Source organism: Oryctolagus cuniculus, chromosome 12, assembly GCF_964237555.1.
Source record: "Oryctolagus cuniculus chromosome 12, mOryCun1.1, whole genome shotgun sequence".
In the NCBI taxonomy this organism is placed as follows: Eukaryota; Metazoa; Chordata; class Mammalia; order Lagomorpha; family Leporidae; genus Oryctolagus; species Oryctolagus cuniculus.
In genome coordinates this window covers 109,093,017-109,115,500 of record NC_091443.1, presented here as the reverse complement: position 1 = coordinate 109,115,500, position 22,484 = coordinate 109,093,017, and the positions used below count along the sequence as shown (strand labels likewise).

Sequence of the window (22,484 nt, the reverse complement as noted above, 5' to 3'; positions counted from 1 at the left end):
GTCCGCAGTTAGACCCCGTGCACAGGCTGCCTGCAGACCAGCGGTGACCGCTTCTCAGTAAAGCTTCTCGGTGCCTGCTGGGCAAGGTTGACGAGCTCCGGAGGCCGAGTGCAGTCTCAGCACGGCTGGCTCGCGGAGCTCAAGACCACGTGCCATCGAGCACGTCTGCGTGGCCAGAAAGGGCCACCCTCTGCCCCGTCTCCTCGGCCACCACTTCCGAAGTCCCTGTTCTCCCCCTGGTCCTCTCTTGGTGGACCTAAAGGCAAGAGACTCTGCGCTCCGGCCTCGGCCCCTGTCTGTGCCACAGGGAGCAGGCCTGGGGAGTGCTGGCGCTTCCCGGGTGAGACTGCGCAGCAGCGTTCAGGCGTGCTAGAGGACAGCCCCGCCCCCACCGCCCCCCGTCCCCCCCCCCCCCCCGTACCGTGAACAGACGTGAAGCAGGGCCATCGCTCACTGAACCCCTGCAGGTTGAGAAGGGGCGTCTGGGGGTGGTCAGAGATCCTTCCTGGAGGGAGTGGGCCTCAAAGGACAAGCAGGGGATTGGGGTGGGGGAGTCGAGCACAGGCAGAGCTGGGTTGGGGAGACGGCGGCAGTGAGAAGACCCAACTCAGTGACTCGGTGGGAGTGAGTGCTTGCTCGGGGTGCCTGGACACACATATATGCACATACGCCTGTGATTTACTTACTTATGTGAAAGGCAGAGAGAGGTCTTCCATCTACTGCTTCATCCCTCAGATGGCTGCAGCAGCCAGAGCTGGGCTGGCCAGGAGCCAGGAGCTTCCTCCAGGTCTCACGTGGGCGCAGGGGCCCAAGCACTTGGGCCGTCTTGTGCTGCTTTCCCAGGCTACAGTAGAGGTTGGAAGTGGAGCAGCCGGGACTTGAACCAGTGCCCACATGGGAAGCCAGCACCACAGGCAGAGGGATGCGTGCAGTTGTGTGCATGCTGCTCTGCTTCCGTGCGCTGCCTCAGTCCCCAGAGGCCTGCAGAGCGGGGCCGGGCCCAAGTCAGAAACCAGGAACTGGATCCAGGTCTCTCACGCAGGGGGCCGGGGGTGCGCATCGGTAGGGAGCCAGGATCAAACCCAACGCTCAGCTGTGGGATGTGGGCGTCCCATGTGGCGGCGTACACGCAGGGCGAGCACCTGCCCCTGTGCAGGTTGCCTGACAGGGAGGTCACGTGGAAGTCGCCTCAGCGAGACGCCCAGCAGTGTGGAGGAGAGGCTGACGCGAGGGCACAGGTGCTCAGAGGGAGTGGATGGCGCCCCGCGGCCTGAGAGTGGCAGGCCGGGAGGGCAGAGGACATCAGGGACAGGAGGCCGAGCAGGCCCCAGTGGGAAGCGCCCTGGAGCTGCGGGCATGTGAGGAGCCCTCCCAGACAGCAGGTGGGCAGGTGGGAGGTGTGGACGGGCCAAGGCCTGGGGCTGCCCCGCCCCAGCAGCGCCAAGAACCTTCTGGTTTTCCATGTGTGCCCCCCCCCCCGCCCCCCGGCCCCTTTGTCCTTGACCCTCCCAGGACAGGTCTCAGAGGTCGGCAGCTCCTCCCCACGCTTAGGAGGGCGGCCTGGTCCGGCCAGGGGGTGCCGCGTGGCCCTGCTCACGGGGCGGGGTGGGGCTCCCTCAGCACCGCCACCTCCTCTCCATCCTGTGGTGCCAGTTATCCTGCACCAGAGTTGGTGAGGCCTGAGAACAAAACTGCTGGTCCTGGGCGTGGGAGGGCGGGGAGGAGAGGAGCGGAAACCACGGGCGCTGGTCAGCTCTGGGGACCTCAGCGCCAGAGGCAGGGGGAGGCAGGGGAGGGGTGAGCGGAGAGGTGCAGCCATGTGCAGTAAGAGGAGCCTGCCATCAAAGGGCAACAAGTCTGCCCTGCCCCGGATGGTGACCCTTCCCCGCGGAATTCTCCCCTCTGACCCCTGGATCATTAATCCCGGGCTGCCAAATGACAGTCATCCATCAGGCCTGTGAGGCACGGCCCCGCCCCTCCGTCCCCTGGTGCTCGTTAGCGGCCCTTCCTGCTTGGTGCCAGGTTTCCTAATCAAGTCCCTGGCTCCCCTCACTTCCCCTCGGCTGGGCGGAAGCTGCTGTGACCCTCCTTTGAGAGGCCGAAGAGGGGGTGGAGCGATCAGCGGGGAGAGGATGGTTGAGTGGCTTTTCACTCCCCAGAGGCCTGTGTGTCCAGCTCCTCTGATGCGGCAGGCACAGGGAGAGAAAGTGAGCGTGGCTCTGAGAGGAGGGAGCAGGCGGTGTGCACGGGGACCCTCCAGACCCCACCGGAGCTGTCCAGCCCGCCGACCGGACGGGGTGCTGGCAAGCCGGAGCGCGCGGCCCTGCACGCATGGCGTGTAAGCTGCGAGTCTGTACAGAATCACCTGGCAAACCACCAGGAGCGCTGACTTGGACGGGACAGCAGGGCCAGGCCTGTCCTCTGACAGCCCGCGGGCCTCACTCCCAGCTCCGCCCCGGGGGAGCATGGTCCTGATGCCGCTGTTTCTCCCCTTGGCAATCCCAGGGACCCCCATCAACCGGATCCCCATCATGGCCAAGCAGACGCTGGACCTGTACATGCTGTACAAGCTGGTGACGGAGAAGGGCGGCCTGGTGGAGATCATCAACCGCAAGATCTGGCGCGAGATCACCAAGGGCCTGAACCTGCCCACCTCCATCACCAGCGCCGCCTTCACGCTGCGCACCCAGTGAGTGGCACGGCGGCCACGCCCCTGGCGCGCTGCTTGCCCAGCGGGAGACCAGAGGCAGCCGGTGGCCAGGCTGCTGGATGGGTGACCTGTCCCCCTGAGTTCCGGGGCAGGGGAGGCTGAGGGGAGCGGGCAGACCCCCAGTGGCCCTGGAGCGCGCAGGCCACTCTGGAGTGGCTCCGGGAGGTGTGGTCCTGGCTGTGCCCTGGGGCTGGGGGCGAGGGCTTCGTCTCTGGAAGAGCAGGGGCTGTCGGGAGAGCAGTGCTGCTCCTCCACCCGCCTGACTGAAGGGCTGGAGAAACGCTGCCGAACGCGGGCTCGTCTCCCAGGGCAGCCGCTGCGCAGTTAGCTCGGGTGCCACCGTCTCCGTCAGCGCGTGGCGTCTGGGACGAGGCCGCGGCAGAGCGCAGCGACCCAGCCGGAGGCTGCCTGCGCCCGGGCGGGCTCGGCCGCGGTGACCGCCGGCTGCCTTGCTTCCTGCAGGTACATGAAGTACCTCTACGCCTACGAGTGTGAGAAGAAGGCCTTGAGCTCCCCTGCCGAGCTGCAGGCAGCCATCGACGGCAACCGGAGGGAGGGCCGGCGGCCCAGCTACAGCTCCCCCCTCTTCGGCTACTCGCCATCTGCCGCCCCTGCTGCCGGAGCCCCTGCCCTGCTCACCCCACCCAAGATCCGCTTCCCCCTCCTCGGGCTGGGCTCCAGCAGCGGCCCCCACACCGGCGGCTCGCGGGCGGCCCCGGCCAGCGCGCTCAGGAAAGGTCAGTGGGGCCTTGTCTCACACGCCTTCGGGTGGGCGCGGGGGTGGGCGCGGGTCCAGCTCCGGTTCCTTCCCAGGTGACACCGCGCCCGTGCCGAATCGCCTGGCTGCGCCCGGGGCCTTGGCCGGCCAGGGTGCCGGCCCCCGCACAGCCACGCTGGAGCAGCTGCGGGAGCGGCTGGGCTCGGGGGAGCCCCCCGAGAAGAAGGCGGCGAGGCTGTCGGAGGAGGAGCAGCGCCTGGTGCAGCAGGCCCTCCAGCGCGGCTGCCTCGGTGCGGCGCGGCCGCTGCCCGTGAGGATCAGGATCAACGGCAGGGGTGAGCCCACTCGCTGTGCTGACGAGACGGGCAGGGCTGAGCCCAGCTGCTTTCCTCGGTGCCCTGGCCTCTGGGAGGGGGAGGGCAGCTGCTCCGGAGGCGGCCAGAGGCCTTGGCAGCCGCTGGGGTCCTGCTTCCCACCCGCTTTGTGATCTCAACCCGCACCGTGTGGGATGCAGGCACAAGGCGAGCTCTGTGGCCAGGGCTGAGAGGGAGACCCCTCTCACTCCCGAGTCCAGCGTGGGCTGCCAGAGACCCTGAGTCGGCAGCCTCCCCAGCCCACGCTCTGCCCCGTCCCCTCTCCCTTTCCCCACCCTGCTCTGAAAGCCGAGTAAGGGTGGTCCGTGCTGGGAGAGGGTCAAGTGTGCAGGGAGCCCGAGCACCCCCCCAGGAGGTGGGCGCCCACACAGGGAGCCCGAGCACCCCCCCAGGAGGTGGGCGCCCATGCAGGGAGCCCGAGTGCCCCCCGAGAGGAGGTGGGCGCCCACGAGGGAGCCCAAGCACCCCCCCTGAGGAAGTGGGCACCCACGAGGGAGCCCGAGTGCCCCCTGAGAGGAGGTGGGCACCCACAAGGGAGCCCGAGTGCCCCGAGAGGAGGTGGGCACCCACGAGGGAGCCCGAGTGCCCCGAGAGGAGGTGGGCGCCCGTGCAGGGAGCCCGAGTGCCCCCCGAGAGGAGGTGGGCGCCCATGCAGGGAGCCCGAGTGCCCCCCGAGAGGAGGTGGGCGCCCGTGCAGGCCCCGTCCCCTGGTCCCGGACAAAGAGAACAGGCAGTTGACCTGGAGGAACCCATGGCTCTGTGTGGTGAGGAGGCAGCGGCCCCTCCGTCCCGTGTTCATGGGCAGGGCAGGAGGACGCGGGGCTGGGTCTTGACGGCCGCTGGTCTCACAGGCTTGGGGGGAGGTGGCTTTGCAGCAGGGGACTTGTGCGGACTTGACCGGCCGCTTGCCCCGTGTCTGCAGAGGACAGAGCCGAGGCCTCGGCTGCCGCGCTGAACCTGACCACCAGCGGCATCGGGAGCATCCACATGTCGGTGGACATCGACGGCACCACCTATGCAGGTGAGGGCCCCGGAGCCCAGGCAGCCCCCCCCCCCCGCCCCGCACACCTTCCTCGGTGGCCGCCTCCGCTGATAGCCCCTTCCTGGTAGATTGGCGGAGAGGTTCCGCGCGGGGCCAGCACCTGCCACCCTCGGCGGCCAGTCACGCGGCACGGGCAGAGGGGTCTGGGTGCAGCCTGTCTCTGTGACTCCGGTCTTTCACGGTCTCCTCTCCCTGCACCTCGCTTGGCAGCAGTGTCGGGGCTGCTTGGTTCACCACCTTGGCCAGGCACTCAGGCCCCTCTGAGAGGATGCGGCACCCGCCCAGAACCCCCGCACTGTGCTGTGTGCTGTCAGTCACCTCCAGTCCCTCCCTGCTGCACCTGACACGGGGTCCGTGCCGGGGAACTTGGGACTGCACAGTTAGGGAAGCAGCAGCCTGTCCATGTTCAGTGTGGATGTGGGTGTTTTTATTGGGGTTTTGGTTTATTTTATTTATTTATTTATTTTTAGTATTTTTTATTTCCAAGGCAGAGTTACAGAGAGAGAAGGAAAGACAGAGAGAGGTCTTCCATCTGCTGGTTCACTTCCCAAATGGCCACAACGGCTGGGGCTGGGCCAGGCAGAAGCCAGGAGCCTGGAGCTCCATCCAGGTCCCCCGCGTGGGCGCAGGGGCCCAGCACATGGGCCGTCCTCCGCTGCCTTCCCAGGTGCCCAAGCAGGGAGCTGGGTCGGAAGCGTGGTAGACCGTGAACTGTGCTCTGACCCGGAGGCAGGCACCGCCCCAGGACACAGGCTGTGCTGGCTGAGTCCGCCAGCGCAGAGGCCCTGTTCCCAGGGCCCACGGTGCCGGCTCCACTCCATGCTCAGGGCTGTTGGGCACCATGGTGAACAGGCCCCAGAGCCCCAGGTCGCGTGGGGAACCCCCGCGGCTGCCCCATCCATCGGGGCTGCTCCTGTCCGCCGGGACGCTTCTGTTCCGGGGGCTGCACCCCTCAGGGAGCGCGCCCCTCACCTGTGCTGCTGGCCGGGGGTGAGGCCGCGACCACAGGAGAGCCCCAGGCGGTAGGGCCTGGCCCTTTGCCCTTGACCGAGGGGCTTGGGAGGAGTGGGTCCTGGAGAGTGCAGGGCAGGCGTGGGCTGGATCACCACGTCTCCCTCACCTGCCCCCCAGCTACCCCCACCCATCCTCCCTGGCCCCATGGGGGACAGCCGAGCATGCTGGGAGGCCCTCGACCCTGCGCTCCAGTCCTCAGGCTGTGCCTCAGCCATCCTGCCTCGTCTGTCTGCGCCGGCACCACCGTGCCCCGCGCCCCTCTCCGAGCAGCCACACTGCGGGCGGAGGGGCAGGGTGGGGGCACCTGCTGCGGAGCGCTGAGCCGTGTCCCCCCCCCCCCCCCAGGTGTGCTCTTTGCCCAGAAGCCCGTGGTCCACCTCCTCGCCGGGGCGGCGCCCCAGGGCGGCAGCGGCGGCGGCGGCGGCAGCTCCTCGCACTGCTCGCCCAGCCCTACCTCATCTCGGGGCACGCCCGGCGCCGAGCCCTCCACCAGCTGGTCCGTCTGACGCGGCCCGGCCACCCCGCGCGCCGCGGGGAGCGGAGGGCGCGTGCACAGCTTACCTCATCTGCGGGCCCAGTCCTCTGCGCCCGGCGCCCGGGGCCTGCTGCACTCGGGGCCGGGAGGGCGGGGCGGGGCGCCGTGGTCCAATCAGGGATTGTCCTGGAGAGTGGGCGGGGTCTGGGCGGCCACCTCCCTTCGGGGCACAGTAGCGACAATCTGTAGCCGACTCTGGCTGGCGGCCTCCATCCCCTCCCCCTTTAATTTATTTCCCTGGTCGCCTCCTGCTCGGACCCCAGGAGGAAGTCCCCCGGGCTCTTCTGCCGAGCCCACCTTGCCTGCTGTCGGGTTCCCGGGTGTGGGCCCCTCACGCGAGTCTGGAATCAGTCCTCAGGGCCCCGAAGCCCCCCTCCCCCGTGATGGTCCCAGTGAAGACCCCCACCCCCCACCCCCCTGCAGCGGCCCGGCCCCCAGCCCCACGTCCGGGCTCATTGAAATACCTCAGATTTGTAACTGTCTGATTCTTCAGGAAGTATTTGCATCTCTGAAATCTTTTATATGTGTTTTGCTGACTTCTGTTTTTTTATTTTTAAATTTTTATTGTCGTCGTCATCGTCTTTGTCCTTGTTGTAGCACCAAAGAAACGAAACCAGATCGCACCCGAAGCCAAGCAGGCGTCTGCTGGCCCGGCCCTCGGGGCAGCCAGCGGGGCCACTCAGGGATCCCCGCTCGGGGACGGTCCCGCGCCGGTACCACCCCCGCTCCCGCCACGCACGCCCTCAGGTCCGGGGGGGAGGCCTGGCCCAGGCAGCCCCCAGTGGGGCAGGGAGCTCCCTGTTGGCCACAGGAGGGCTCAGCTCTGTCCAGCGTGCCCCTCCCCGCCCACTGTGACGCCTCACCGGTGCCCCGCGGCGCTGCCTGGCCGCAGCCTCTGCCTTCCCCTCCGCGTCCACACACATGCACACGCCACCTGCACACCTGCACGCACACTGCTGTCCCCTGCACTCAGCACACACACGTTCCGCGTACAGCTGCGGCCGTTCAGCCGTGCACACACACCCCGCACCGGCCAGCAGGCCGGCCTGGCGGGCTCGGGGGCGTGCACGGGTCGCGAGGAGCCCCGCCGCTGGCGCCGGGCGCTCTGGGGCGACTCAGGCTCTCGGCCGGTGCGTTCTTCTCAGGGCTTTGGTCACGAAGGAAGGGCTCTTCCCACCCAGAGGCCGCGGCGCCCCTGGTCCCGGACCTCTCCCCCGCCTCGGGGAGCCCTCGCTTTGCTCAAGGCCAACAGCAGGGGCTCAGCCAGAACGCCGAGCCTGGGGCGCCCTCCCTTCCCCTCCCCTCCCCTGCCCTCCCCTCCCCCCCCCTCCGTCCTGCGTGGACTCCAAGCAGGACCGTGGTAGCACAGGGATAGCCTAGGCAGCAGGAGATACCTCACGTCCTCTGTGTTGTGGTTTCTATCTGACGTGTTCTCGAATGTTTGTATTTCAATAAACCTCTACCTCTTCGCACAGGCCTGTCTGGGCTCCGTCTTCTCCGCGTCCCGGGGCGCCGGCTCGGTGTCCTGGCAGACGCGGCCCCCGGGCTCTGCCGGGCCCGGCGCGGGAAGAGACCTGCTCCCTGGGGAAAGACCTGGTGTTCTGCGTCGCAGCGGAACTGGGTCTGGGGGATGGAAGCTGAGGCTGGGGGGGGGGGGGGCGGCTTGCGGACTGCAGACGGGGGACAGAGGCAGCTGAGGGGCCCTGGCGAGGCCGGGTGCTGGCCCAGACTTGGGTGCCCTCTGAGCACCGGCGTACTTGGATTGCTGGTGGGCAGCCGCTACTGTTGCTCCTCCCGACTCCCCGTGGCCTCCCCAAGGAGGGGGCTGGGAGCAGCAGGCAGGCTCTGTCTGGAACACCTGCCACTGGGCCCCCCACAGGGCCGGGGGAGGAGGCCAGGGCACAGGAGGAGAAATGGCCCAACCTCGGCAGTCAGGGAGGTGCACAAGGAACCGTTTCGCACAGACTTTAAGATTTATTTTAAAGGGAGAGTTAGAGAAAGATCTTCATCAGCTGGTTCACTCCCCAAGTTGCCCACCAGCCAGGGCTGGGCAAGGAGGAAGGCGGGAGCCAGGAGCTTCTTCGGGGTCTCCCATGTGGGTGCAGGGGCCCGGGCCAGCCTCCACTGCTTTCCCAAGCGCATTAGCAGGAGCTGGAGCGGAAGTGGAGCAGCCGGGACTCGAACCAGCAGGTGGCAGCACAACGCTGGAGCCGGCAAGTCCTGGGGGTGGAGCCGCGGCTCAGACTGTGAGGGAGGGAACCGGGCACTACCTGTGCCTGACGCCTGGGTTTGGCCTGAAAGATGGGGAGGCCCAGGCAGCACTGGCGGTCGGGGGGTTACTGAACCTGGAGCGGGCCGTGAGAGAGCACATGTAACCCCGGGAACCTTCACGAGGTGGGGCTGCTGTTAGCCCCGTTTTACAGCTAGGCAAACCGAGGCCCAGAGACAACGTCTAGCCGGAGGCCCCGCCGCTGGAGAGCTGAGCCACGACCTCCCCGGTCACAGCGGCCACCGCGGGCGGAGAGACGAGCGGCGAGGTGCCGGGGCCACCCTCAGTGGCCGGCGGGCGGGGCTTGCGGCCAGGCGGCTGCTCCGGGCCTCCCCCGTGGGCTCCGCTCGCGCAGTGAGCGGATGGAGGCAGAGGGCCCGGCTGCCCCCAGGCTGCACCCTGCCCTCTATTGGCCAGGAGTGGGCCACGTGCCCGCCCCAGGACCAATGGGAGCTAGGGGGCGGGCTGACGGGCTGACAGCCTAAGAGCAGTGTGCGGTGAGGGCCCCACCCCGCTGCACCTCCACCTGCCCAGCACCTGAGTCAGGACAGGGGCGTGGCTGCCGGGGGAGGGGGAGGGGGAGGTTCCCGGGAGGGGCAGACCTCGCCGCAGCTCTGACTCAGACACAGGCGGGGGGGGGGGGGCTGCCCTCTTGGGACTGGGGTGAGCCCTGTGGGCTGGGGGAAGGGGAGCTGGGCTCACAGCAGCCGCCAGCACGCCTCGGGCCAGTGCGCGCAAAGGGACCAATCGCCCCTGTGGTCAGCTTCACGTGCTCTCCAGACCGCGACCCCAGGGCTGGGCCGAGCCTCCCCAGCCTGGGCGTCTGTCGGCCCTTCGTGGGAATCCAGCTCCCGCCTTCAGCCCTGGCTACTCTTGCTCCAAGTCCAGCGGCCCCAGGGAGGAGCCCAGCCTGGGATCAGCCATTGGAGATGTGGCAGCCGGCACTGCTCAGCTCCAGGAAGGGAGTGGGCGAAAGGAGGGGGCTCGGCCCTGGAGCCGAGTGGGTTCTGGGAGCCCAGGGCCCGCCACAGCCGGGGAGGAGGGGAGATGACCCAGAGGGGGTGCTGACCCCAGCCCGCTTCGCCGAGACTGGAGCTCGATGGGCAAAGGGCACTGGTAAGGGGGTCGGGGGCTGTGCGACCCGGGCCAAGTTACTGCCTTCTCTGGGCAAAACGGGGGCTGAGGCACACAGGAATGGGCACTCACCCAGAGATGTCCGAGCCCCAGACCAAGGGTCCTGGCGGGCACCGAGAGGGCCACCCTGACAATTCAGGAAAACCCTGCCTCCCGGGGAGTGGACAAGGGCCTGATCCCAACCTCTGGGTGCCTGTCACTCCCCACGTACCTGCAGCGGCCAAAGCTGGGCCCAGACCAGAGCCAAGGACCCACCAAGTCCTCCCAGGCACATCAGCAGGAAGCTGGACTGGAAGCAGAGGCTGGACGGCTTCCCAGGCACGCCCATAAGGTAGGGGTGTCGGCACCCCAAACCACTGCGCCATAACCCCACCCCACCCCACTCAGTGTCATCAGCCCACCCAAGGCCAGTGGCCACTCGGCTGGGACCCGGGCCGCGTCCCGTGGGGTCACAAGGACCCAGAAGCTGCGCTGGCGGCCGGGGACCTGCATGCTGGTCAGGCCCAGGGCCCGGGCACCCGTGCTCACAGAGGCCGGCTTCCCGGAGACCCAGAGAGAAAGGGGTGGCCCGGGCAGCTGCGGAGGGGGCCCTGCTGGGCGCTGGCCGACAGCACAGGCGTGTGGGGCACGTGGCTCACAGCCGTGCTCTCACAGGACCCCCGGTCACAGCCACCTGGTGCTCAGGACGTGGGCCTAGTGGGAGGGCCGGGGCCACTCAGTGGGGCCATGCCCGTGGGAGCTGGTTCTCGCCGGGGGGTGGCAAGGGGTGTCTGTGTCCTGGGTGACCCCAGGCCCCACCGCTGCCATCTGCGGCCTCCCACGGTGAAGCGTCCTGCCTTCACAGGTAACTGGCTTTTCTTAGCTTCCTGGGGTAGTGATGGCACGGCGCCTCCCGCCAGGAGCCCGCATCTTAAGTTATTTTCATTTTATTTCTTGAAAGGCAGAAAGACAATGAGAAAGACAGAGACGGGGCCAGCGTTGTGGCTTAGTGGGTGGGGTAGGCCTCGGCCTGCAGCGCCAGCATCCCTCGTGGACACGGGTTCACGTCCCGGCTGCTCCACTTCCGATTCAGCTCCCTGCTGACACACCTGGGAAAGCAGTGGAAGACGTGGGAAGTGAATCAGCAGGTGAAAGCGGCTGTCCCTGTGTAACTCTGCCTTTCAAATAAACAAACAAATCTTTGAGAGAAACATCTCCCCCTCTGCTGGTTCATTCCCCAGGACTTGCAGCAGCTGAGGCGGGCAGGGCCACAGCCAGGAGCCCAGAGCTCCGCCCGGGTCTCCCTGTGGTGGAGGGCCGAGTACCTGAGCCTCTCGGTGCGCATCGGCAGGAAGCTGGAGTGGGGAGTGGGGCCGGGACCCCGTCACGCCCCGCCTCCTTTTCTCCCTGGGGATGGTCATTGCCCACTGGAGGAACAGGAGCCCTGCCCAGCCTCGGCCCCGGCACACTGTACATGTCACCAGGTCAGCCCAGCACCTGCCAAGCTCTGCAGTGAGTCTCCCTCGTTCCGGCCAGCCGCCTCGCCGGTGTCTCTGTGTGTCCAGCAGGCTCAGCGGGGGGCAGTCCCAGCCCGGAGTTGGAGTTGGGTGGACAGGGCCTGGGGCACCAAGCCCCTGAGCTGGCCCCTCACCCACCCCTCAGCTGGGCTGAGACCACATGCCAGACCCCCACACCTTTCCTTCCTGGGCCCCTCTTGCCCTCTGCTGGGGGGGGCTTGTCTATCTGCCCTCCCATGCAGCTCCCACAGTGCCTCTCCCCTACCCAAGACTTGCCGTGTGCCCCCCCCAAGCCATGAGCTGTCGGGCAAGGGCTGGTCTCATCTGACTCTGGAGGAGGGCAGGGCACCCAGCAGGTGGGCAAGAGGCAGGAGGGGGCGTGGCCTAAAGCCAGAGGCACTGAGGGTGGGGCATTGAGAGGAGGGAGGCCGAGGCGGTAGGGGTAGGCTTGGCCTCCACTGAGGCAGGGCCTCAAGCTTCCAGGCTGCCCTTGGAGGGGAAGCCCCGCTCCAGCCCGTCTCCCCCGGGCACTCTCTCCTACTCGTCCCTGGTGCCCCTCACCCAAGCCCGGAGCCCTGAGGGACGGGGCCCAGGCTCTCCTGCCAGCGTGGCCTGGCTCAGTCGGGGCCCTGTGGAGCTGTCCCTGTCAGCTGCCTTGACCCAGCGCGGGGAACATTCACCGCTGACGCTGCAGGGGGCTGTGTCCCGGGCCGGGCAGGGGTCCCGACTGCCCACGGAGGCTACACCAGGGCCGGGACCCCCACGTCCCCCCACTGCAGACCACCTCGAGGGCCTGTTGTGGCAGGGGCCCGGCCGCCCCACCCTCTGGTCTGTTTTCTCATGTGACGCGTGTCGGGGTGTCCCCGATGCTGGGAGGGGCTCCCTCGGTGCTGGACAGAGGCCCCTGCACTGCCCCCTCCCCCACTTTTTGTTTTTAGGATTATTTATTTGAAAGACATTAGATCTTCCAGCTCCTGGTTCAGTCCCCAGATGGCCACAACGGCCGGGGCTGGGCCAGGCTGGAGCCAGAGCCAGGAGCTGGACTGGAGGCAGTCGCTGGGATGGCGGCATCGCAGGTGGCAGCTAACCCACAGCGCCACACGCCGGCCCCTCCTTGCCCCCACTTCTGCTCCAGCAGGGCAGGGTGGCCGGCATGGCAGGGCAGTGCCCGGGGGCAGTCTGGTGTCAGACCTGCCTGGGGTCCCCGGGCTGGCTCCGGCCAAGGGGCTGTGGGCACATCTGGCCCACACCCGGCAGTGGTGGCTGCCGCCTGGCCCCCGCCCCTCCCTGCCAGGTCCCACACCCTCACTTACCTTCCAAGTCCCAGTCCCTGGGCTCCAGGGAGCACACACACACCCCACCTGCTGGCTGGGCCCCTGGAGCCTCCCCCAAGGCGGGCAGACTCACGGACAGCCCAGCAGACAGGTGGTGTGGGGGGCGCACCAGGAACTATGCCCCGATGTGCCCAAAGACACCAGACGTGAGCCAGCCCCAAGCAGGGCCGTGGGCGCCAGCAGCTAGGGCACTGGAGGCCGGTGGGGACCGTCACGGAGGGCAGGCACCAGAGGTGCGGCGGCTGTGGGGTGGGACGCCAGGTCGCTAAAGGCCGTCCCAGGGCAGCCTCCTCTCCCACCTTCCAAGCAAGCTTCGTCCACGGAGCCCAGGACCCCGCCCCGCCCCGCTCCCAGCACGCCTCTCACTGCACGCCCCTGGCGCTCCGAGCTGACTCTGGCCAGACGTGGGCCCGAGCCCTGAGCGTTCCGGAGCTTTCGGCCTGGACAGGGGAACTTGCTGACTCAGGAAGGCGGGGGGGGGGGGGGGACAGCTCACTTCCCTGTGCTGCACCTGGGCCCGCGGCCCCCTGAGCACCTGCCAGCGGGCGGGAGAGGCCCCGGCCTTCTTGCCCACCTCCCCGTGCCCACCTGCACCCTTCAGAGGGGCTCAGTGTGTGGACATGGCCTGGGGCCAGAGGGGATGGCCGGCAGGGCTGGCCTTCGGGTCAGTGGGCCCTGAGAGCAGGACAGAACCCAGAGTGGCCCGCGAAGCGTCAGCCTGAGGTCCCCCCACAGGTGCAGGGTTGGGGCCCGGGTCCCCCTGCTGATTCTGACTTCAGGGGGTGGCTGCCTCGATGGGCCGGAGAGTCGGTCTTCAGGCCACAGCGGGAGTGGGGGCCGCACGTCTCACCCAGTGCTGGCTGGCCCCCAGCCCCCGCCTCCCCACCCACTGTGGTTCGGCCGCGGTGAGGTCCGCGTTCTGGTCCAGCCCTGACCCCACGGTGCAGGGGGAGTCGTGGGGTGGCTGCTCGGCTCCGGCCGTCCAGTGGGCGTGGGCACGGGGTGTGGGCGCCCAGGGCGGGTCAGCGCCCGGCGGACTGAGCAAAGCTGAGGCCGCAGCCAGGGCAAGGGCAGCAGGCCGGGGCGGGGCGGGGGGCTGCTGGAGGAATTGGGTCGGGGGGAGAGGGACGGAGTCGCCTGCGGCAGGGGGCGCCAGAGGCCTGGGACTGGAGCGGCCGCGGCCCGGGCCTGACCAGCCGGGGGTGGGGGGGCGGGGCGGGGCTTGGCGGGACGCCCCCGGCCCCGGCGCGGCGTGGGGCGATGGGGACCCCCGCAAGAGCCGTCGGGGCGCGCGCGCGCTCATGAGGCGGGGCGGGGGGCCGTCTCGCGCAGGGCCCCGGCCTCGGCGTTCCCATCTGGAAAATGGGGCCTCATGACCTGCCCCGACCCGGCGCGGGACACTCGGGCTCCGCCAAAGCAGCCGTGGCGGGGCCTCTCGACGGAGCAACAGAACCGGCTGGCGGCCAGGGGCTCCAGGGACGGGGACCCCCCCCCCAGCCCCGACCCTCCAGTTGGCTCCCCAAAACGACACGCACGGTCGAGCTTTTGAACCCTGCGCCCGCCGAGCGACCAAGGTGTCGCTTGCCGCCTCACTCGAGCGCGGGGGGCTGCGGGACGGCAGGGCCCCGCGCCGGGCCCAGGGTGCTACGTGCACCGCGACACGGCGGGGGCGGACCGCGGCCGCAGCGCCCCTCAGGCCGCCCGGAACCCGCGGGAGCGGGCGCGGCCCGCCCGCCGGACCGAGAAGGCGGGTGCCCCAGAGCCTTCGAGTCGGGCGCCTAGAGAGGCCGGGGCGCGGAGCCGGCGCCGACGGCGCCTGCGTCGCGCGAGGGGCGGGGCGGCGCGGGCGGAGGCCGGAGCCGGAAGCGGAAGAGGCGCTCGGAGCGGGGAGTGGGGCCTAGACGCAGCCGGAGCCTGGGAGACGGTGAGTGTGGGCCGGGGCCCGCGGCGGCGGCGGCGGGGGGTGAGTCGGCGGACGGCGGCGCTGGGGCGGGCCCGGGGGTCCGCGCTCGGTCTCGACCCGCTCCCTCTCCTGCACCTCTGCGGCCCCGACCTCTCACCCCTGACCCGCTGCTGCTTCCCCCCGGAGGGCGGTCGCTGCAGACCCCGACCTCCGGACCCCGCCGTGTTGGAGGCGGAGCGCAGGCGGCCCCCGAGGCCCCCCGAGCCTGCCCGCTGAACGGGGCCGGGGTCCGGCGTGGGGTAGCCTGGAAAGACTCGCGGGCCCCGCCGCTCCCCGCGGCTCGAGGCCCCTCGGCCCCTCGCGGCCAGGAGTTTGATTCTGGCCCGGGCTGGCTTTTCCTTCTGCCCCTCGGGGGTCCGCCTGGGCGCCGGTTCCCGGGGCCGGGGCTCGGAGACCCCGGGAAGGGACGCGAGCGGACACCGCAGGCCCCCGCCCGTGCTGCGGGGCCGCGCTGACAGCCCGCACGCCCGGGGCTCGGCTGTGCCCGGGGCCGGGCGCGGGGGTGGGAGCCGCCGGGGCCCGGCCCCCGTCCAGGCGCAGTTGGCGCTCCTCCAGCTCCGCTCCTCCGTGCCCTTGAGGGGGAGGAGCGGCTGCGCCGGTAGCCGCGGCAGGTTTGAGGTTGCAGCGGTGGGGCCGCGCCAGCCAAAAATAACCCTGGGGCGCTGGGGCGGCCGTGCCCGGCTGGCGCGCTGCTGGCGGCCCAGGCTCCAGCCAGGAGCAGCGCGCGAGACGCCGGGCGGGCCGGCCCCAGAAGGCGCTGGCGTCCCCTGGCCTCTGCCCTCGTCGTGCACCGCCGAGCCTCGCCGGCTGCTGGGGTCCCGGCCGGCTGGCGCTGGGTGGGGAGCAGGCCGAGAGCCCCGGCTGGCCCATGGGGCTTCTAGAGTCCACCTGCCCAGAACCTGTCGGACGGGCGGTGATTGTTTTCCTTTTAGGATTTGTTTACTTGAAAGGCAGAGTGACAGAGGGAAGGGAGGGAGGGAGGGAGGGCGCTTCCGTCCAGTGGTTCGTTCCCCAGTGCCGCAACAGCCAGGTTGGGGCCAGGTGGGAGCCGGGAGCTCCACCCAGGTCTCCTGTGTGTCTGGCAGGGGTCCAAGCACTCGGGCCCTCGTCTGCGGCCTACCCGGGCGCGTGGCAGGGAGCTGGGTGCGGGTCCTGCGCTCCGGTAGGCGATGCCGGCACCGCAGATGACAGCCTACCCCGTGCCCCAAGACGCCGGCCCCGCCAGTGGCGCCTGCTTATCTCCCTGTCCCAGGCGCGGGGCCGTGGCCTGGCGCGGGGTGTGCAGTGCAGGGGCTCACTCGGGGCTCCCAGCCGGAGCTCCCCTGTCCCGAGGCCCTCGCGGGGTGCCTGGAGCTGGCGGTGTTGTGAAGAGCTGCGTTTGTGCCTGCGTGCGGGCCGTGGCCCTCCCGGAGCCTGTGGCCGTCCCCGCTCCGTGTCACGCGGGTTCGTCACTCGGCCAGCTCCGCGGCCGTGCTCTCCCAGCCCCGTGAGCGAGTACGCGGGGGGCTGTTGGGCAGGATAGAGTCTTTGGCCTGGCCTGAGCGGAGCTGTGTCCCCCAGCGCCGGCGTGTGGACGCGGAGGCAGGACCGCACATGCCTGTGGGAGGGCCAGTGCCCTGGCAGGCCGCGTCCTCTGGTCAGTTAATGGGAGACCAGACTCTGCCTTCCGTCCCTGGCGTGGGCACCTGACCCCGGTAATTGCGGGAAACAGTGAAGCGTTCGTCAGCTGCTGTCAAAACAGGGGAGGCCGGGCCGCGCCTATCTGCAGGTGACTTGCGGTGGGCAGAGGTGGCCGGGGGAGGCAGATCCGTCTCCGGTCCTGCTCTGCTCCTGGCAGACCCAGCCTCCGTGGATTTGTCCAGAATATGCCTGGGCAGGCGGGCCCTGGGCTGTCGGTGACGAAGCCAGCTCTGGCCAGGCAAAGGCTGGGCCTGGCGTCTGTGGCTGCCTGTGGGGATGGCAGTCCCCACGGAACAGGGAGTGCGGGGCCCTGGCCGCCTCCCCGTGCAGCAGGAGCGGGTGCCAGAGCAGGGCCGTGCTGTGCACCCTTGGGAAAAGGTGGCCCTGCGGGCGTGGGGAGGGTGCGAGAGACGCAGATGCTGTGAGGACGCAGTGTGGGCCGGCCGGCCTGGCTAAGCCCTTGGGCAGGGTCGGGCATTTGTTTCGTCCTGATTTCTACGTTTTATTTATTTGAAAGAGTTAGAGGGAAAGACAGAGAACTTGCATTTGCTGGTTCACTCCCCAGGTGGTCACCACAGCCGGCCAGGCTGAACCCAGGAGCCAGGAGCTGCTTCCGGGTCTCCCAAGCACCCGGGCCCTCTTCCGCTGCCTTTCCTGGGCCATTAGCAGGGAGCTGGACCGGAAGTGGAGCAGCAGGGACTCCAGCTGGCGCCCATTTGAGACGCCGGCACTGCAGGTGGTGGCTTTACCTGCTAGGCCACAGCCCCAGCCCCTCGGGGCCCCGTGCGCCGCGTCCTCTGAGGGGTCCCGGGTGTGCGGCAGGCCACCTGCTCCGGCTCAGTCCCTGGCTCCTCTGTCCAGGGCACAGGAGCCGAGCACAGGGTCCCCAGCGCCCGTGCCCGCCAGCCCCGGCCTGGTAGGGGAGGGCGTCTCCCTTTGCTGCCCGGGGCCTGTGTGACCTCAGAGTTCTTCACCTCACAAACCCTGGGAGGGGCCGCCCGACAACAGCGGGCCTCTCCGGGGGGCAGCTGTGCCTAGCGGCCGCTCTGTGTCCCAGCCTAGATGCACCACTGTAAGCGGTACCGCTCCCCCGAGCCAGACCCGTACCTGAGCTACCGATGGAAGAGGCGGAGGTCCTACAGCCGGGAGCGCGACCGGAGACTGCACTACCCGTCCCGCAGGGAGCCGCCCCCCCGCAGATCCCGCTCCAGAAGGTGAGGGGCGCCCGCACTCCCCAGGGGCGTGGGGAGCCGGGCCCAGGCCCCCCTGACCGCCGTCCCGTGCCCCCCGGCAGCCACGACCGCCTGCCCTACGAGCGGAGGTACCGGGAGCACCAGGACGGCGCCGCCTACCGCTGCGAGGAGCGGAGCCCCTCCTTCGGCCAGGACTGCTATGGACCCTCGCGCTCCCGGCACCGGCGGCGGTCCCGCGACAGGGCGCCCTACCGGCCCCGCAGGCATGCCCACCACTGCCACAAGCGCCGCACCAGGTCTTGTAGCAGCGCCTCCTCGGTGAGTGGTGGCCAGAGTGCGCCGGCTGGGGCTCCAGGCCTCTCTCTCTGTAGGCTTCTCGGGCTGGCTGGTGTGGGTGAGTACTGCCAGCCCGGCACGCGTGTGTGCGAGTGTGTTGTCCAGGGCGCCGCTCCTCTCTCTCCTGACCTGACAGTGGCAACTAGGGGGACTTTGGCTCCGGCGTTGGTGGATCCCTGACCTCTGTCCCTGCTGCTCTGGACACAGGCCCCGTGGGGAAGCTGCCCGGGACCCTTCTGGGGTGCCGGCAAGGTTGCTGTGTGTGGTGTCAGCCGTGTGGCCAGTCCCCAGAGGCCTGGGCCTCAAATGCCCACCTGGCAGTCGTCTGTAAACTTCCGGCCTCCAGAGGGAGGGGCGGGCACTGTGTGGAGGGGCAGGAGGCAGTCCCGCCCCAGGCCTCGTCTGGTGGCAGGGTGCGGGCTGCCCGCCAGGGACCGGACCAGCGCTCCTCGCCTGGACGGTGCCCCGCGCCCGAGCCTGGGGGCAGAGCCGCGGAGTGCGCTCGCTGGCCCTCTGGGCTGCCTCCTGCCGGGCTGTGTGAGCTGGCCCTGCTCTCTCTGCTCTGCGTGGGTTCAAGTGGACTCGGTCGGCGAGTGCGGCGTGGCCTGTGCGCACTGCCACAGGAGGGCAGCGTGGGTCTGCGACTCTGCTTCTCTCTCTGGTGCCCTCGGTGTGAGGCTTGTGACGGGCGCAGGTGCCAGGGCAGCGCTGGCATGGGCCCGTGGGGGCCGTCGCAGTAGGGGCCCAGGCCCGGGTCCTGCTCGAGGCTGGTGGCAGGAGTCCCTGCCAGGCCTGGCTGTGGTAGCGACGTGGCTGTGGCCGGGGTGCCAACTGGGGCAGGTAGCAGCCGGCCCTGAGGGGCGGCTGTCGGGCGCGTGCAGGCCGGAGGCAGGCGAGCCGGCGGGCTCTGCAGCTGCGGTCGGGATCTGGTCGGGATGCGCCGTTTCTGCTGCGTCTTCAGCTCAGACCAGAGCCGCTGCGGGAGGCCTGGGAGGGCAGAGCCGGCCGGGGCTGAGGCTCCTGGGCCGGCCCCGCGGCGGCGGCGGCGGCGGCTTCTGCGCCGGCTCTCCCAAGGCGCTCTTCCTATTTAATGTCCGAGTCTCTTTACATACCTGTAGCTGTTTTTACTTTTCTGTTTTTGAAGTCAGTTTGTGTCTTGACGTGTCCCTTGCAATATCCCTATCGTTATATATGCTGTGTGCCTTATGAAATGCTGGGATCTGGAAAATCCAACCAACCAACCCACCGGCTCCTCACCGTCTCCACCTCTGCCTTTGACTGACACCTCAATCTGTCAATCGGAACCGCCTACCATGCGATTGGTCGGATGGCGTTTCGGGGGGCGGTGCATGCAGAGAAGCCAACAGAGCAGTAAGCGCAGCAGCCGGAGTGTGGAAGATGACAAGGAGGGCCACCTGGTGTGCCGGATCGGCGATTGGCTGCAGGAGCGATGTACAGCCACCTTTCGTAAACTTTACCTCTACTTCCTACCCCCTGTTAGACCAGCCTCTGCTGCCCAGAGCGGCCTAGCGCGTGGCCGTGGCCACAGTAATTTCTGAATGCCGCACATAGCAGCTCTGAGGGTAGCTGAGAGAGACCTCTGTTGTTGAGAACTCGAATGCGGTGAACTTGCAGGAGCTGCCGCGCCCCCGCCCCACGGACGCTCACGCCCAGCCTCTCTTCTCTCCTAGACGAGATCGTGGGCAACCTGGGTGAGGGCACCTTTGGCAAGGTGGTGGAGTGCCTGGACCACGCCAGGTGAGGGGCACAGCCGGTCCCACAGCGGGCTTCTGTCAGGGCTTGCTGATGACCCAAGACCAGGGAGATGCTGTGGGAACTGTCGCACACACGGCTCCGAGACCCTGGGCGTCCGCACCTGGCAGGCTGCCTCCGCCTCTGCCCCCGCCCAGCGAGTGGGCCCGTGTGCCACGCTCCAGCCGACCCTCCTCGAGCCCTGGACCCGCACATCCTCTCCTGCAGCCCTGGGTTGGGGAAGCTGCTCCCCGGGTACTGGGGACCCTCCTGTGCCTTAGCCACAAAGTGCCGTGCTCAGGGCCACCTGCATCAGTGGTGGAGCTGGGTGCCAGCGTCCCCCAGGGCCCCCACACGCGTGGAGCCAGCCTGCAGCAGTGGTGACGCAGAGCGAGCCTCCCCTTTGCTGCCAGCTCCCCCTGGAGCTCCTGGGGCGCCACGTGGCTCGGGCTCGGGCTGGGAGCAAAGGGACAGACGGCAGAGCTGAGGGCACTAAACTGCCTGTGTGCAGGGGTGAGGTGGCTGACAGGCTGTGGGCCCCTCCACGGGGAGCAGGGTGCCTTCTAGAAAACGCCTTCATCTGAGGCCTCAGCACCCCTCACGGCCAGGGCTCCCCAGCTCATGTCCCCACTGCCCCTCGCTGGCACAGCCTGGGAGCCACCTCAGTGGGTTCCTTCTCTGCTCACGTCCTGGGGCAGGGTGGATGGGGCGTGTGGAGTGCAGGGACCGTGGGGACCCTCCTGGGGTTAACAAGGGCCTTGGGCGGCCTCCACTCCTCACGAGCACCTCCCTCCTGGGCCCAGGGGGAAGTCTCAGGTTGCCCTGAAGATCATCCGCAATGTGGGCAAGTACCGGGAGGCCGCGCGGCTGGAGATCAACGTGCTCAAGAAGATCAAGGAGAAGGACAAGGAGAACAAGTTGTGAGTGCCTGGGGCTGCAGCCGGGAGGCCAGGGGGCGCTGCGGCAGGCCCGTGGGCCCATCCTCTCCCTCCGCAACCGAGCCTGTGGCTTTGTGCCTACCAGGACCGTCTGGGTGACGGCTGGTACAGGGCCCTGCCTGGCTGAGTGTCCATGTGCACCTGTGTCCTGGGAGAGTGGGGGCAGGATCCAGGGACAGGGGCCCAGATTCTGAGCCCCCCACTGCTCCCCCAGCCTGTGCGTGCTGATGTCGGACTGGTTCAACTTCCACGGTCACATGTGCATCGCCTTCGAGCTGCTGGGCAAGAACACCTTCGAGTTCCTGAAGGAGAACAACTTCCAGCCGTACCCCCTGCCCCACGTGCGGCACATGGCCTACCAGCTCTGCCACGCCCTGCGCTGTGAGTGTCCCTGCCGGCCCCCACCTGCACGTGGGGGGGAGAGGGATGCCTGCCCCCACGGCCTTGGGCCCATCTACTGTGGACAGAGGGTGCTGGTGGAGAGCACTCCGCCGGTGTGGGGTCTCGAGTGCCGGAGGGAGCCTTGGGCCCCAGATGCTGGGGGCAGAGCGTCCCCGGCAGGCCCCCGGCAGCCTCCGGAGCCTGAGCGGCTGTGGCTGTGGGTGACAGGCTGCAGGGCTTGAGCGCCCTGGGGAGGGAGCCGGGGGGATGCAGGGCTGGCGGGGCTCAGTGCTGCCTGCCCTCGCAGTTCTGCACGAGAACCAGCTGACCCACACCGACCTGAAGCCAGAGAACATCCTGTTCGTCAACTCCGAGTTTGAGACCCTCTACAACGAGCACAAGGTACTGGTGGGTGCACGGCGAGGCCCGGCCAGGGCTGGGCCACGCTGGGCCCGGCTCGGGACCGGCCGGCTGCCTTGCCTTGCAGAGCTGTGAGGAGAAGGCGGTGAAGAACACCAGCATCCGGGTGGCCGACTTCGGCAGCGCCACCTTCGATCACGAGCACCACACCACCATCGTGGCCACCCGGCACTACCGGCCACCAGAGGTGATCCTTGGTGAGTGACCGCCCCGGGCCTTGCCCAGGGACCTCTAGGCTGGGGTGGCTCTCACGGCCCGGCACCTCTTGTTTTCCAGAGCTGGGCTGGGCGCAGCCCTGTGACGTCTGGAGCATCGGCTGCATCCTCTTTGAGTACTACCGGGGCTTCACGCTCTTCCAGGTAACCCTGGCACAGCCCCGGGGCCCTGTGCGGCCGCGCCCACGCCTCCTCACCCCGGCGGGCCGAGGCAGGAACTGACCCACGTTTTCTCTGGCTTCCTGCAGACCCACGAGAACCGTGAGCACCTGGTGATGATGGAGAAGATCCTGGGGCCCATCCCACCCCACATGATCCACCGGACCCGGTACGGAGCTGCAGCCACCGCTGCGGGGGGGGGGGGCCAGCCCGCGCCTCTGCCTGACCCCTGCCCCGTTGTCAGGAAGCAGAAGTACTTCTACAAAGGAGGCCTGGTCTGGGACGAGAACAGCTCCGACGGCCGCTACGTGAAGGAGAACTGCAAGCCTCTCAAGGTCAGCTTCCTCCCTGGCCCGCGCGGACACCGTGGCCGTGGCCGCCTCCCTCCCCCTGACGCCCGTGTCCCCGCGCAGAGCTACATGCTGCAGGACTCCCTGGAGCACGTGCAGCTGTTCGACCTGATGCGGCGGATGCTGGAGTTCGACCCCGCCCAGCGCATCACACTGGCCGAGGCCCTGCTCCACCCCTTCTTCAGCGGCCTGACCCCCGAGGAGCGCTCCTTCCACACCAGCCGCAACCCCAGCAGATGACAGGCGCAGGCCCGCACGGGGAGACGCGGTGGGACTGGGCTGCTGGCTCCTTTCCCGCCTCTCCCGCAAGGCCACCCAGTGGGCCAGAGCCACCCAATGAACAGTGCACTGTGAAGGCAGGCAGGAGCCTGGGGGCGGGACTTGGTGCCCAGCTGCCAGAAAGCACAGACCGGACCCAAGCTATTTATATGTTGTAAAGTTATAATAAAGTGTTTCTTACTGTTTGTAACC

At 68.8% G+C, this 22,484-nt stretch overlaps 3 protein-coding genes across 19 annotated transcripts in view; 2 read left to right on the top strand and 1 right to left on the bottom strand.

Annotated features, from left to right (window-relative positions):
• Positions 1-7,865, top strand: part of ARID3B (AT-rich interaction domain 3B) — a 46,693-nt gene extending 38,828 nt beyond the window's left edge. For 3 of the 4 annotated variants that reach the window (XM_070054682.1, XM_070054683.1, XM_070054684.1), the window contains 5 exons: positions 2,506-2,689; positions 3,173-3,447; positions 3,524-3,763; positions 4,725-4,823; positions 6,204-7,865. In XM_070054682.1, the coding sequence (XP_069910783.1) occupies positions 2,506-2,689; positions 3,173-3,447; positions 3,524-3,763; positions 4,725-4,823; positions 6,204-6,364 (959 nt within the window). In that variant the 3' untranslated portion in view covers positions 6,365-7,865. The remainder of the gene's footprint in view (positions 1-2,505; positions 2,690-3,172; positions 3,448-3,523; positions 3,764-4,724; positions 4,824-6,203) is intronic. The other variant, XM_070054685.1, reaches the window with a different exon arrangement.
• A 6,539-nt stretch (positions 7,866-14,404) lies between these two features.
• Positions 14,405-16,184, bottom strand: LOC127487809 (proline-rich protein 2-like). The gene is made up of 3 exons (XM_051834551.1): positions 16,088-16,184; positions 14,687-15,421; positions 14,405-14,610 (listed from the first exon to the last, which is right to left on the bottom strand). The coding sequence occupies exons 1-3, from the start codon at positions 16,182-16,184 to the stop codon at positions 14,405-14,407; spliced, it is 1,038 nt and encodes a 345-aa protein (XP_051690511.1).
• Positions 14,433-22,482, top strand: CLK3 (CDC like kinase 3). Of its 14 annotated transcripts, none has more exons than XM_051834626.2 (14): positions 14,463-14,550; positions 16,835-17,005; positions 17,327-17,483; positions 17,564-17,780; positions 19,154-19,250; positions 19,490-19,556; positions 20,354-20,470; positions 20,703-20,869; positions 21,177-21,271; positions 21,357-21,486; positions 21,566-21,648; positions 21,753-21,832; positions 21,908-21,998; positions 22,077-22,482. In XM_051834626.2, exons 3-14 carry the CDS (start codon positions 17,332-17,334, stop codon positions 22,251-22,253), a joined length of 1,473 nt encoding a protein of 490 aa, XP_051690586.1. In that variant the 5' UTR covers positions 14,463-14,550; positions 16,835-17,005; positions 17,327-17,331; the 3' UTR covers positions 22,254-22,482. The 14 variants fall into 14 exon arrangements, with proteins under 14 accessions (XP_069910772.1, XP_051690583.1, XP_051690586.1 ...); XM_051834622.2 differs by having other exon boundaries at positions 20,694-20,869; XM_070054672.1 differs by having other exon boundaries at positions 14,469-14,550; positions 17,332-17,483.
• The last annotated feature ends 2 nt before the right edge of the window (positions 22,483-22,484 follow it).